This window comes from Macaca thibetana, chromosome 17, assembly GCF_024542745.1.
Source record: "Macaca thibetana thibetana isolate TM-01 chromosome 17, ASM2454274v1, whole genome shotgun sequence".
Taxonomy (NCBI): domain Eukaryota; kingdom Metazoa; phylum Chordata; class Mammalia; order Primates; family Cercopithecidae; genus Macaca; species Macaca thibetana.
Window position 1 is genome coordinate 9385610 of NC_065594.1, and position 16273 is coordinate 9401882.

The 16273-nt window shown below is 37.6% G+C and overlaps 2 protein-coding genes across 8 annotated transcripts in view; one reads left to right on the forward strand and one right to left on the reverse strand.

Annotated features, from left to right (window-relative positions):
• ALOX5AP (arachidonate 5-lipoxygenase activating protein) overlaps nt 1-16273 on the forward strand; it is a 734005-nt gene that overhangs the window by 228375 nt on the left and 489357 nt on the right. The gene's annotated exons all lie outside the window — the stretch shown is intronic.
• The window catches only part of KATNAL1 (katanin catalytic subunit A1 like 1), a 167521-nt gene that overhangs the window by 104670 nt on the left and 46578 nt on the right, over nt 1-16273 (reverse strand). For all 7 annotated transcript variants that reach the window (XM_050766889.1, XM_050766882.1, XM_050766885.1 and 4 more), the window contains 2 exons: nt 5433-5560; nt 4936-5041 (listed from right to left, as the gene is read on the reverse strand). In XM_050766889.1, coding sequence (XP_050622846.1) covers nt 4936-5041; nt 5433-5560 — 234 coding nt within the window. The remainder of the gene's footprint in view (nt 1-4935; nt 5042-5432; nt 5561-16273) is intronic.

Below are 16273 nucleotides of genomic sequence, written 5' to 3' on the forward strand. Positions count from 1 at the left end.
TTATTCATTAAATGTAAGTGTGTCACCTTAAAGGTCTTCAGCTTGGATAGGCTAAGGAGGAGGAGGAAAAGGAGGGGTTGGCCTTGTTGTCTCTGGGGCGGCAGAGGCAGAAGAAAAGCCATGTGTGAGGGGATCCGCGATATTCATGCCTATGTTGTCCTGGGTTCGACTGTAAGGCCTCCCTAAGTTCTGTGAGTTGTTCTAGAGAATTATCAAACCTGAGAGGGTAGTGGGAACCCCTGAATTTGTAGCCAGCTGGTTGTAAGAGTGACCCAGGGACCCCCAGGCTTGCAGCTTGTGTCTGAAGTGAGGGCAGTCTTGCGGAAAACTGGGCTCTCAACCTGTGAAGTCTGGCCCAACTCTAGGTAGGTCATGTCAGAAGTCATTCAATTACAGAGCTGGGGCTTTGAGCCATGTGATATCAACTCAACCTCTGGGGAGAGGAAGAGAACAAGAGATTAAGAACCATGGGCAATGATTCAATTGATCACGTGAGCGTCCCTAATTGGCAATACTCTATGTATCTGGAATCTGGGAGTCATACAACTTGTCTCTCCCACATCCCTGTAAACAGTCAGTCACTTATACCTTCTAAACATCTCTCACAAATCCATTGATTCTTCACTAACCAAAAAGCCCATGCCTTTCTACAGGTATCTGTCCTCATTGTTTGGCTAGATTATTTCACCAGCCTCCTGAGATTACTTTTTCATGTCCATCTATGTCCATCCCCAACCTATCCTCCATACTGCTACAGAAACGATATCTTCCTACACTTGCAAATACCCTTCTACTAAAAACTCTTCAGTGGCTCACTGACATCTTTGGCATGGCATGCAGGGCTCTTCGTGAGAAGTAGGTCACACCAACCACTCCGGCAGTGTCTTTTGTTACTATGTCCCATATAAACACTCTATCCTTCCAGCCACACTGAACTACAGAAGATTCCTCACATATACTATGTTCTCTTACACTTTTCATGTGTTTGTACATGATATCCACTCTGCCTTAGAGCCTTTCTTCATCACATCTACCTGTTTAACTTCTATTCATCTTTCAAGTCTCAGCTCAGAGTCACCTGCTCTGGGAGGCCATCCCTGATATTATTCTCCACAGCAGACTAAGTCCCTCCTCCTCTCTCCTGCCATAGCAGTGAGTTCATTACTCTTTCAGACACTAGTCACACTGTCCTCAACAAATACTGCACTTAACACATGGCCTCCATTAAACACATGCTTATTCACCCAAAGACCATGAGCTTCTTGGGGGCTATTATTAGTCACTCATTTTGGTATCCTCCGCACTTAGCCTATCACGTGACACAAGGTAAATACTCAATAAATATGTATTTACCCAGTGTAAATGTATCCAATGCTTACTAAGTACTAGGCCCTGAGGAAAAAAAATTGAATCTATCAGGAATCACACATAAATCCTCAAGGGACTTTTAATCTATTAGAAAATATAGATAGATAAATTATGACGCAGTCTAAGAAGTGCTAAGATAGGCTGGATGATAAATGGATAGATGGCTAGAGTCTCAATGTAAGAGTGATTCAAGCATATGTTTATACTTCAGCCACTGAAAATATAGTAGTCTATTTCTTGGGCATCTCCTTATTTTCTAAGTAAAATTTTAAATGTTGCCTTTATAAAAATCATATAATCTGATCTTAAAACTTATAAAGAAGGACCTCGCTATTATTCTGTTACAGAAAAGTTCATCCCAGAGATACGTATTTTTGAAAAGGCACCTAATATCTCCGTCTTTAACTTCTCTCACAAGCTTCAGCCCTGTATTTCTTTTTTTTTTTTTTTTTTTTGAGACAGAGTCTCGCTCTGTCCCCCAGGCTGGAGTGCAGTGGCGCAATCTCAGCTCACTGCAAGCTCCACCTCCTGGGTTCACACCATTCTCCTGCCTCAGCCTCCCGAGTAGCTGGGACTACAGGCGCCCGCCACCACATCCGGCTAATTTTTTATTTTTAGTAGAGACGGGGTTTCACCGTGTTAGCCAGGATGGTCTCGATCTCCTGACCTCGTGATCCGCCTGCCTCAGCCTCCCAAAGTGCTGGAATTACAGGCGTGAGCCACCGTGCCCGGCCGGCCCTGTATTTCTAACTTGGTGCATTTCCACGTTAATATACCAAAATTTAAAACTCAAAAATAATTCCATATCTTTTCCCCCAGAAGCACCCCCTGCTCCTACTGAACTTTCAACATCAAGAACAATAAACCAGCGTCTTTCTCCTTCCTGAGCTCCACATTTATGTTATCATCACTATTCTGCCACAGACAAAACCCAATTATCTTTACCCCTGCCTTCTTCTTGACATATATATTACATCCAAAAGGTTACCAACTTCCTTCAGTAAATATCACTAGCATCTGTCCTTCCATTCCTAATTCATAATCACCATCCTAATTCAGGCTCTTTGAATTTTAAGCCTAAACTCCTGCCAATCACTTCTGAACATGCTCTTTGCCTCCTATCTTTCTGTGTTCATTGCAACCAGACTGTTTTTTCCAACTCACCAGTTTAATTATGCTACCTACCTGCTCAAAGACGTCTCCCAAACATCTATAGAAAAAGAATAGAACTCCTGGGAAATAGTCTGGCCTCAACCTACCTTCCCATTGGAATCTTCCACTAATTTATGTTTTCAACATTTACATAATTCTACGGCCTCATTAACTCATTTTAACCTCACTATATCATATGAGATAACTATTATTATTCCCATTTTATAGATAAGGAAAGTGAGGCATGGAGAAATTCCATAACTTGCTCAAGATCACAGAATAAGTGGAAATGGTTAGAATTAGTATGCACCCAGTCTGGATCCAGGATCTGTGCCCCTTACCAATATTCTATGCTGCCTTCCTTACAAAACGTCAACGCATCTATTCCCAAACACACTTACACTTTCTCACTATATTCCACTGCTCACATCATTCATCCCCCTCAAGTTCCTACATCTCCAAAATGTCTCCTCCAACACAGTGAAATCCTCACAACCCTACAAATTGCAGCTTGAATCCCACGTCCTCAAGCATAAAGCCTTCTCTTATCATGTCATGTTTGTGCTTTGCTGAGCTTTCCAAGCACATGTGGACTGTACCACCCATTAGGCTCTGCTAGTGCCTAACGCTGAAAGCGATCTGTAACTGCCCAACTCTCTGTTTAGGATGTCTCACAGCTCAGGGACTCTGTCTTGAGAAACAAGGAACCTTACATATAACAGGGCTAAGTAAATGCCTGAAGGATAAAGGAATGGTATCACACAATGCAGACGTGTGCTATGGAGGGAAAGGTACATATAAACATAGGAAGCTGAGACACATTGAATTTTAAATTTTCTAAAGGTCTATTATGGTTGTCACAACCTATTTGGACTTCAATTTTCTAGTCTGTCAAATAATGGGGATTTAAGATGATCTCAAAGACTCATTCCAATTCTGAAATTCTGGAATTTACGTTTTGAGACAAATTTTATAAACCTGAAAAATTTCTAAGGTCTCCTTATTTTCATGTATTCTTTAAAATACATTTATCAGGCTTGAAACAGTGGCTCATGCTTGTAATCTCAGGACTTTGGGAGGTCAAGGTGGGTGGATCACTTGAAGCCAGGAGTTCAAGACCAGCCTGGCCAACATGGCAAAATCCAGCCTCTACCAAAAATACAAAATTTAGCTGGGCGTGGTGGCACGCACCTGTAATTGCAGCCACTCCGGAGGCTGAGGCACAAGAATCACTTGAACTTAGGAGGCAGAGGTTGCAGTGAGCCAAGATCATGCCACTGCACACCAGCCTGGGCAACAGAGTAAGACTCAGTCTCAAAAACTAAATAAATTTATTGTCCCATTTTAGTAAATAATCCATTCTCACAAATCCCTAAAAAATTCAAACACGATTTTTAAAAAAATAATAATAGTTCTAGTCAAGAATTTTATTCTACTGTTGCAGAAAAAAAATTATTTGGTCAGGAAAAAGATTCTTTAGAAATATATCTTATTTTCTTAAGCCAGTTTGCCAATAAATACTACAAAAGCACAGCAATGGACAAAATAAATTCATAAAGTCAGATATTCTGTAATGATATAAGAAGTGGTTTTTTTTGTTTGTTTGTTTGTTTGAGACGGAGCCTGGCTCTGTTGCCAGGCTGCAGTGCAGTTGCACGATCTTGGCTCACTGCAACCTCCGATTCACGGCTTCAAACAATTCTCCTGCCTCAGCCTCCCGAGTAGCTGGGATTACAGGCACGCACCACCATGCCCAGATAATTTTTGTATTTTCAGTACAGATGAGATCTCACCATGTTGGGCAGGATGGTCTCGATCTCCTGACCTCGTGATCCACCCTCCTCAGCCTCCCAAAGTGCTGGGATTACAGGGGTGAGCCATGGTACCCGGTCAAGAAGTCGTTTTTTAAAACACAGCTAAAGACCTCTCTTTAGAAAAAACATTTGTGAAAACTCAAAATATAGCAAATGTAGTCTATAAAACAGTCAACAATGAGCTTCAAGTCAGTGACAAGTAAAACAAAATAACCATCAATGAGAAATATTCCAACTTTTGAAAAATAACTGTTTGATCATACCTTTCTTCTATAAGACTATGCATTATTTCTGCTTAATCTGCTTAACTTTTTATTTACAGAACCATATACCTAGAAAATTCTTAAAACTAATCTCTAGCTCAGCATCCCTGAGGGAAGTGACCTAAAGACTATATAGTTTCAACACTCCAAGCCCATCTCTCCTACTATGCAGATGTAACACATCACAATACAAATTCAAATCCAGGTGTTTTGGGTGTATATAAACTTCTCCCAACCTTTTCAAAATGGGTTAAATACATCAAAAACTACAGCAATGCTGCCTTTCATTCTGATACAAGCAGCATTCTTATACCAAAACCAATTTAATAAATTCTCACCTTCCATGGCCTTCTAATCCCTTTGAAAAAGTCAGGCATCCACATTGGAAGAACAACAGCTTCCCTTAGCAACTTCTTAGCTTCTTCCAGATCTGCTATGTCATCCCTTTGAAAGAAGAGCAAAGTTTTATAATGTTTATTCAGGGATCTTTGATTTATGGTCAAACCTAATTCTTCTGATTTTTTTTACTTATGAAATTGTTCTCATATTAAGAACATTAGTCTAATTCTTACTGCATAAAAACATCAGTGAAAACATTAGTTATTAATGAGGACATGTCACTGAATTAACAACTTTTGTCAGTTATATATCAACTTCAAATTAACATGTAAAATGTCCTGGTTACATTCGACAGAACTCTCCCGTCAATTCTATACTTTCACATTACAGAGGTGGTCATAATCAGATTAATGAATAACAAGAGAAAACTCACACCAAGCCAACCTATAACTTGTGTTCTCCTCTACTTTAATTCAATAATTTCAAAGACTCTAACCAATGAATGCTAGGATTCCTGGATACAATGTCTCTTTCAAGGGCTTCCACCAGATCCTTATCATAACCAGCACCATCAAATTTTGGCATTTCACCATCACTTGCACCGTCTTGCATATTCTTCCTTCCCTGGGGATAGGTATAAAAAAAAGTACTAGTCAGTAACTGGATAATTTAGTTAACATCATTACGCTTTGAAAACATTATAATGCCATCACTTTCAAAATTTTATTATTTTAAGGTAGTATTTTCTGATTACCCAAATGCCATTCTCCTCTATTTAATTCATCAGAAATACATGAACTGGTCAACTTTATTAAAAACTTCAAATCTACATTCTTGCAGGGACAGTTGCAGGTAAGACTAAACATCCTTGCTAGATCCCAAAAGACTGGGAAAGCCTACCTTTGAACTAGTAGATGCAGAAGATTTCCACCACTACTAGAAAACATTTTGAATATTAATGTAGAAGGATCTTTTTAAATGGTATTAAGACCATTAAAGCAATATGCTTTCCCCAAATTCTTCATTTAATAATATAGTTGTTTTAAAAGGAACTATATGCTATGCTTTCTATGGGGTTCTGCCAAGATTTACACAGCTTTGAAAAGCTTTAAATGAAATTTACTTATTTGCCAGAGACAGTCCAACTATGGAAATACTTCAGCAAGCATAGCCAAGTGCCTCCCCAGAGCTTTAGCCCCAGTTACTGCCTACAGTAAAAATGAAAAAAGAAAATGGCCAAAATAAGTCAATCTCCTAAACTTCAACCTCAAAAGAGACAAAAGAACAAGACAAACTTCTCTAATCTCACTTCTGAAACAGTCAAAAAAGGCTCAATCATAAGTGCTGGGAGGAAACTAAATGGCTCCTTTGGATAGATGCTCTGGTTCCTTTAAGCCACTAGGTAAGTGACCAAACGGTATTCTGGTACTTCACCCAAAAAAAACACAAATTATTTCTGGGCAGTATGGCAGTAGTATTACATTTATTAGCAAATTTTCAGGAAGATTCTTGCATTCCAGATGACAGATATCAATATTGACACCATTAAAAGGAGTAAATTTTTGGCACCTACACAACAAATACATCAACATACTTAAGCTTAGGCTAGAGTCACATTTTATAGTACGGACAGGCCAAGGCTACCAAGTCATATGCAAACAACAAATCACTAGGAACATTCTGTAATCATTTTAAAACTATTCTAGAAATGTATCAACAAAGGATACAACAGAAACTGACATATCTGGAGCTTGAGCCTTCATATGGCATTGTAATTTATATTTACATAGTTAAAATTTCATTTTAATATGAATGTCCAGGTGGCCGGAAAGAACTTAATAAACACTACATCAGGAGAAAGAAAAAGCTGCATGCCTATCTGAAAGTAATAGCAGTATCACAGGATTTTTTGCGCATCTTTTACGTGCAACACATGTTATTGCGTATCAGGTTTTAGAGCAGTGAATGAAAATACATTATCTGCCCCCATCAAGCATCTAGTCCAGAGGGGGAAACAAACAACAAGTAAATAAAGCAAAAACACACATAAACTGTGAAGTGCTGTGAAAAAACCTGAGCAGCCAGGATAGATAAAAGGTATTACACAGAAGAAAGAGGTTGAAGATATGGGCAGAGGTGAGTTTGGATTTCTTCTGGCTCCTATAGAGGATGGGGTAGAGGAGGAGAATCTAAGAAGTAAAAGCCTCTCACTCCGCAGAAGGAGAAGTGTGTGTATAGGCCAGTTAAATGACCTGCCCGAGAACCCAAGGTTTCTCAGTGGTACACATGAGACTTGAATACAGATCGAGTACCACAAACAAGATTCCGGAAATGTTTTCAAATCAAAATGGTGAGGTTATAAAAAACAGACTTAGGAAAACTAAGATAAATTTGGTCATACCAGGAAATCAGTAAAATGAGTGACAGTTATTCTTCATAACAAATACTTAAATTAGAATATAGACGTCAAATATAAACAGCTAGATTAAACGCAACACCTAAAGGAAACTATGAAAGGCAATAAAGCTAACCTCCCCCATGATATTATTAAGTGTACATAAATAATACTAAGTGCAATGTCACTGAAATGATCTCACAATTCTTTCCTTAGATTTTCATATGAGTTGACTAACGTCAACATTAGCAAGAATTTGATTTTTAGCATGAAGGTTGATATACTTTTTTTCTCATGAAAGCAAAATATTTTCACTTCTTTTTACTAATATCAAAATTTCCCATATCGAGAAAGCTTTGTTACTCATCTTTTATTAGTGTTGGATAATCTTCTATTTGAGGAAAACTAGGTTCAAAGTGACTAACAATTAATGATATAGTCTGCCCTAAAATGCAAATTTTTTTACATTTTACTATGTAACCTCTCACACTGGCAGATTAAGTGAAACATGATCAGTTACTAGCTCTGGGTCTTGCATTTTAAGAGAAATGCTGATAAATTACACTCAGGGAAGGATAATCAAGATGATAAAGGTTTCAAAACCCATGTCATATGGAGGAAGACGAAGGACACTAGAGACATTTAAGCTGAAGAAGTAAATCCTAATGGGGCAATACAACCAACAGGCCTACTAAGTATTATGCCCCCCCAAAAAAAAAACAAAGCAAGGGCCAGTAACAAAAGATATAGATTTCAGATCAGCAAAAGAAAGAATTTTCTAACAATGGATTCTGTCCAACAGACGAATCAACTCATTAGGTAGTAAGCTACTACGCATCGGAAATTACTGGCCAATTAGTAATAAAAATCACTGGGTCATAGTCACAGGGATGTCTAAGCTGAATTATAGCTGATCTTTTTCCTGTAAAGCCACTGCCTCTCACTTGCCTAATTTATTCATCTGTTGCCTGATTTCAACGGCTCAAAGAAAGTACAAAGTTTCTTGGAAATCTCATTATTTTTCTTTCTTTTTTTTTTATTATTATACTTTAAGTTCTAGGATACATGTGCAGAACATGCAGGTTTGTTACATAGGTATACACGTGCCATGGTGGTTTGCTGCACCCATCAACCCATCATCTATATTAGGTATTTCTCCTCATACTATCCTTCCCCTCATTCCCCAGCCCCCAACAGGTCCCAGTGTGTGATGTTCCCCTCCCTGTGTCCACGTGTTCTCATTGTTCAACTCCCACTTATGAGTGAGAATATGCGGTCTTTGGTTTTCTGTTCCTGTGTTAGTTTGCTGAGAACGATGGTTTCCAGTTTCATCCATGTCCCTGCAAAGGACACGAACTCATCCTTTTTTATGGCTGCACAGTATTCCGTGGTATATGTGACACATTTTCTTTATCCAGTCTACCACTGATGGGCATTTGGGTTGGTTCCAAGTCTTTGCTATTGTGAACAGTGCTGCAATAAACACATGTGTGCATGTGTCTTTATAGAATGATTTATAATCCCTTGGGTATATACCCAGTGATGGGATTGCTAGGTCAAATGGTATTTCTGGTTCTAGATCCTTGAGGAATCGCCACACTGTCTTCCACAATGGTTGAACTAATTTATACTCCCACCAACAGTGTAAAAGCGTTCCTATTTCTCCATATCCTTTCCAGCAAACCCTTCAAAAAACCAATGAATCAAGGAGCTTGTTTTTTGAAAAGACTAACAAAAGAGATTGCTAGCCAGATTAATAAAGAAAAGACAGAAGAATCAAATAGACATAATAAAAAATGATAAAAGGGATATCACCACTGATTCCACAGAAATACAAACTACCATCAGAGAATACTATAAACACCTCTTTGCAAATAAACTAGAAAATCTAGAAGAAATGGATAAATTCCTGGACATATACACCCTCCCAAGACTAAACCAAGAAGAAGTCAAATCCCTGAATGGACCAATAATAAGTTCTGAAATCGAGGCAGTAATTAATAGCCTACCAATCAAAAAAAAAAAAAAAAGCCAAGGACCAGATGGATTCACAGCCAAATTCTATCAGAGGTACAAAGAGGGGCTGGTATAATTCCTTCTGAAACTATTCCAAACAATTTTTAAAAAGGGACTCCTCCCTAGCTCATTTTATGAAGCCAGCATCATCCTGATACCAAAATCTGGCAGAGACACAACAAAAAGAGAAAATTTCAGGCCAATATCCCTGATGAACATCAACGCAAAAATTCTCAATAAAGTACTGGCAAACCGAATCCAGCAGTACATCAAAAAGCTTATCCATGACGATCAAGGTGGCTTCATCCCTGGGATGCAACGCTAGTTCAACATACTCAAATCAATAAATGTAATCCATCACATAAACAGGATCAATGACAAAAACCACATGATGATCTCAATACATGCAGAAGGCCTTCAATAAAATTCAACACCCCTTCATGCTAAAAACTCCCAATAAATCAGGTATCGATGGAACATATCTCAAAACAATAAGAGCTATTCATGACAAACCCACAGCCAATATCACACTGAATGGGCAAAAGCTGGAAGCATTCCCTTTGAATACTGGCACAAGACAACACAGTATTGGAAGTATTAGAAGTTCTGGCCAGGGCAATCAGGAAAGAGAAAGAAATAAACGGGATTCAAATAGGAAGAGAGGAAGTCAAATTGTCTCTGTTGGCAAATGACACGATTGTATACTTAGAAAACCCTATTGTCTCAGCCCAAAATCTCCTTAAGCTGATAAGCAACTTCAGCAAAGTCTCAGGATACAAAATCAATGTGCAAAAATCACAAGCATTCCTATACACCAATAATAATAGAGCCAAATCATGAGTGAACTCCCATTCACAACTGCTACAAAGAGAATAAAATACCTAGGAATACAACTTACAAGGGACGTGAAGGACCTCTTCAAGGAGAACTACAAACCACTGCTCAAGGATATAACAGAGGACACAAATTAATGGAAAAAACATTCCATGCTCATGGATAGAAGAATCAATATCATGAAAATGGCAATACTGCCCAACGTAATTTATAGATTCAATGCTATCCTCATCAAGCTACCATTGACTTTCTTCACAGAATTAGAAAAAAAAAAAAAAAACACTTTAAATTTCATATGGAACCAAAAAGAGCCCATATAGCCAAGACGATCCTAAGCAAAAAGAACAAATCTGGAGGCATCACACTACCTGGCTTCAAACTATACTATAAGGCTACAGTAACCAAAACAGCATGGTACTGGTACCAAAACAGATATATAGACCAATGCAACAGAACAGAGGCCTCAGAAATAATGCCACACATCTACAACCATCTGATCTTTGACAAACCTGACAAAAACAAGAAATGGGGAAAGGATTCCCTATTTAATAAATGGTGTTGGGAAAACTGGCTAGCCATATGCAGAAAACTGAAACTGGACCCCTTCCTTACACCTTATACAAAAATTAAGATGGATTAAAAACTTAAACGTAACACCTAACACCATAAAAACCCTAGAAGAAAACCTAGGCAATAGTATTCAGGACATAGGCATGGGTAAAGACTTCATGACTAAAACACCAAAAGCAATGGCAACAAAAGCCGAAATTGATAAATGGGATCTAATTAGACTAAAGAGCTTCTGCACAGCAAAATAAACTATCATCAGAGTGAACAGGCAACCTACAGAATGGGAGAAAATTTTTGCAATCTACCCATCTGACAAAGGGCTAATAATATCCACAATCCAGAAGGAACTTAAACAAATTTACAAGAAAAAAAACAAATAACCCCATCAAAAAACGGGCAAAGGATATGAACAGACACTTCTCAAAAGAAGATATTTATGCAGCCAACAAAGAAAAAAGCTATCATCACTGGTCATTAGAGAAATGCAAATGAAAACCACGAGATACCATCTCACACCAATTAGAATGGCAATTATTTCTTTTTTTTTTTTTTTTTTTTTTTTTTTTTTTTTTTTTTTTTTTGAGACGGAGTCTCGCTCTGTCGCCCAGGCTGGAGTACAGTGGCCGGATCTCAGCTCACTGCAAGCTCCGCCTCCCAGGTTCACGCCATTCTCCTGCCTCAGCCTCCCGAGTAGCTGGGACTACAGGCGCCCGCCACCTCGCCCGGCTAATTTTTTTGTATTTTTTAGTAGAGACGGGGTTTCACTGTGCTAGCCAGGATGGTCTCGATCTCCTGACGTCGTGATCCGCCCGTCTCGGCCTCCCAAAGTGCTGGGATTACAGGCGTGAGCCACCGCGCCCAGCCTATTTCTTTTTTTAAAAAAAGTGATTTTGTATTCTATTTCGTAGCTGTGTTAGTCCCCCACTTGCATGTTACAATTGATAACTAAAACCCATATATTGCCTACTCAATGTGCCAGGTACTGTTCTAAGCACTGGATATATATTAACTCTCTTATTAATCCTAAAAGTCCTATGAGGTAGGTACTTTCATTATTTCCATCTCATAGATGAGAAAACCAAGGCACAGAGAGGGTAAGTAAATTGCCCAAGGACACGCAGCTAGATCCTAGGGAATACAGCTCCAGAATCAGTGCTTTCAACCACTTTGTACTCTAGCATACTGCTGCACACCCCTGGGCTACTCTTACCCCAGCGTGAGAAGCAACACAGGAAAAGTTAGACAAGGTTTCTAAATTGCATCCCACTCTAAGACTTTATTATTTTACAAAGTAAGATAAGTTAATAAATGCAAACAGTGCTAATTTCAGTATCATGCCCTGCATTTGAGTGTTAATACATTTAAATTGAAATTATGAATCCATAGCATTCTGCACACCTATCAATATACATGTTATTTCAACAATATTTGCCAGTACTATGTGCCAAGCACTATTCTAGGCACTGGGGATATCGCAGTGAACCAAACAGAAACCCCTGCCCTCATGAGGCATATATTATTCAACTTAGGAGGCACAATATATTAATAAGTAAAATATATAGTAAAACAGAGACAGAATAGCAAGTTCAAATGTGTCACAGTCAGCATATACTTCACAAGTCTGAAGAACAACACAGAAATCAACAGAAAGAAATGAGATGAGGGGAGAAAGATGATGAGGTCAAAGAAGAAATGGATGCCAGACTCTGCAGAGCCTTGGAGGCCATTATGAGGACTTGGCATTGAATCTAAGATAGGAAGCCACTGAAAGTTATGAGCAGAAGAAAGACACAATCTGACCTATGTTTAAGAGGAACTCTCTGGCTCCTTTGATGCCAACAAGCCAGGGACGGTGTGTTCTCTCATGTTTTATTTTACACTTTCTGTAGTATATAGAATGGTTAAAATGAGTGGTAGAGTCTGAGAGAGGATAAGAAAAAACACATACAGCTACTAAGGTCCCACATTTAATCTTACTGTACAAGAAATACCAAATACCACATTAAGTAAGAGCTCACGCACTCCTATTAAGATAGCCTTGAAAGTGGAAAACTTAAGATAGCTCAGTAAGGATATACAAATTCTAAAATCAAGAAGCTAAAGCACTCTCACTTGGCAAGGCTGAAATACAGTAAGACTGTTCAGTGTAAGAAAAATATGTGTATTAGTCTTCTGAATAAGAGGTTAAAATATTTGAACGCAACTCTTCCTATGACCTAAGACCTCATCCCGTCAAAGACTAAGCTGACATTTGCACAGGAAAAGAAAATCAACAGTGGGTGAGTAAAAAACCAGAATAGCACAAATTTCCACAAATGGGTTTAGAATTCTAAATCACAAGTTTGGTCAAACAGTTACTTGGATATTAAAACTACTTTACTATAATCTAGCACAACAAGGTAAAAAAAATAAATAAAAACAAAACCCAGCACTATAAATTAGCTACCACCAGAGACAAAAATGTGTGGAGCAACTTAATATTCAAAGGACAGAACAAGATATTTCTTAAAAACAAGTCATAATGATACAAATAGCCAATGAACATATGAAAAGGCTTTCAACCTCATAAATTATCAGGTAAATACACAACACATGGTAAATATCCTGGGAAAATCACAATGAGATATGATTATGCCTAAAAAAGATGGACAACATCAAGTGTTGCCAAGGATGTGGAGTAACTGAAACTTCCCCTCTGTAGGTAAGAGGGAAAACTTGTATAACCACTTTGGAAACTGGTGTTATTCACTAGTTTAACTTATGCATATCCTATGATCCAGCAGTTCCACTCCTAGGTAGAGGCTCACTAGAAATGCACGCATATATATGTCAAAGGATAAGCAGAAAACCATCCAAAGCAGCATTACTCACAAGAGTCTCAAGCTAAAAGCAACCCAAATATCCATTAATAAGAAACAGGTTTTAACTGTGATATACTACTATATGACAATGAAAATAAACCACAAATATATACAACACCAGGAAATATTCTCACAAATGCATGTTGAACAAAAAAAGCTGGACACAAAAGAATACTCACTGTACATAAAGTTCCAAAATAGGCGTAATTAATTTATGGCATTAGAAATCAGAATAATGGTTGCCTTTGGGAAAGAGGTAAGTGGCAAAGATTGGGAGGGATCATGAACATGGCTTCTGGGGTGCCAAATGTTCAATTTCTTGACCCCAGAGCTGATGGTTACATTGAATTACAAGGCTTACATGCAGTGAGATGCTGACGCTGTTTCTTACTAGTTTTTAAGTGTCAGCTACTAAATTTTCAGAAATTTTGTGAGCCAGTTGTGAAATGCAGCCACTAATAAATATTAAATTACACAAACTTTGAATAAGTTATATTTTTAAAAAAGGAAATAAATACTCAAAATTCCTCACATCCTAATTATTTTACTATTACCTATTCTCTTGAGGTTCCATAGCTTATTGTATCTCTATGGTGGAAACACCATACAATGGTAGGCTGCTACCCAAACTCATCTCAACTATGAGTTCAGTGACATGATGTTGAAATCCATCACACAGGTGGTATTTACATCACAGAATTAGCAAATACTATAAATCAGGGCTTGATTTATTGTTTTCTTGACCGCCTAGATTTAGAAAAGTAATGGGGAAAATGTTAATAATGCAGACTAAACTTAAAAGCATGTCATTTTTGCTGTTACACTGTAAATAGCACAAAAAAATCTGATTATTCTTCCAGTATTTGAAAACTGCTGAAGTCATCGATCGATGAGTGAAGCTCTAGCGTGTTTGTTTCACTATCATCTTATTCTTTAATGTGTATACACACATACACCATTTTTTCATAAAAGTAGTTATTAATATACACCACTGGCTAGATTATCATTATTCATCAAAAAAGTACCATTAAAATTTGTGTACTTTTCTTCAATAAAAATATTTTTTATGAAGTCACTGTTCATTTATATAATCAATCAATAGCTCTCAAAAGAATACGTCAATCTAGTTTCGAACATCTCTCCATATCAGATATCCCTAGACTTACTCATGAGAAGGAAAGCCTTCTCATGATAAATGGCCATTTGTTATGTATAATTCAATGAAATAAAGTCCTTTAACAACGTTAAAATGAATTCAGAGAATATAATTTACCGTCCTTTAATCTGAATTCTATTTAAAAGCATATATAGCTTCAATCATGAGATAATGGAAGTACTGCTCATTTCACTGAGTTAATTAACCATAAAACTATAATCTTAAAAATACTTGAGAATCAGAGTTTTATAAATTAAGGTTATAAAACAAAAATATTTCTTCTACTACCTGATATTTTACTTTTAGATTATCCTTCTTAAATAAAAAAATCCTTTCGCTACTTCTATGTATATTTCTATTTGACTCTAAGTTTAAACAGCAAAATAATAAAAAATCTGATTTTCCCAGGTGCCATGATCTAAATGTTTATGTCCTTCCAAAATTCATGTTGGTATCTAAGCCCAAATGTGATGGTATTAGGAGATGGGGTTTTCGGAAGGTGGTTAGGTCAATGAGGTTTCTGCCTCATGAACATAATTAGCGCCCTAACAAAAGATTCCCAAGGGAGACTGTTGGCCCTGGGAGCACCCTGGAAGGACACATAAGAAGGTGCCATCTAGAAGGAACAGACCCTCAGCAGATACCACATCTGCTAGTGGCTTGTTCTTAGACTTCTCAGCCTCCAAAACTGTGAGAAATAAATTTCTGTTCCTTCTCAATTACCCAGTCTAAGCTATTTTGCTATAGCAGGAAGAAGAGACCAGATACATTGAAATAAAACTGAAAAAAATATAGCTTAAAAGTTAATTCATTCAGGCCAGGAGCTACATTTCATTAACATTTGCATTTCTAGCACCTAGAATTATTACTGACACAAAATGTGCACTTAATAAGGATGTGTTCAACAAACAGAGTACTAGTTAGACTTATGGCTGACCCTGCAGACCTCAGGGGGTAAAATGATAAAGCCTCAACAACAGATCACTATGCAAAATGATTGTTACTTACTGAAAAACAGCATTTTAAGCTGGGACCTAACCTGAAGCCTGTCAGTAATTTTAAAAAAGAAAAAGAAAAAAGACATAATCACTCTCAGGAAATAAACTGGTACTCTTATAAGAAGATAGTAAGCACTTTCAAATAAGAGGCTGTATAGCATAATGATTAAAAAACTCAGGTATTACAATTAGACAAGGTTCAAATCCTAGTTCACCATCTGCAGTTAAGACTTCAGTGTCTCAATTTCTTTACACATAAAACAGGAAAAATAATGCTGAGCTCACAGGATTATGCAGGGATCAAATAAACCAATAAATGTAAAAACCTTCAAAGAGGGCTTTTTTTGTAGAAAGCTTCAAAAAGGATAAGTGTGCTCAAGGAAGACTAACATTTGCTACTACTGCTATTATTAGTTGTTCCATCATACAGTTCCCAACACCAAATTAAAAATCCAAAAATATACCAGGGACCTTAAGCAAGATACCTCTAACTTCTCTTATCCTCAC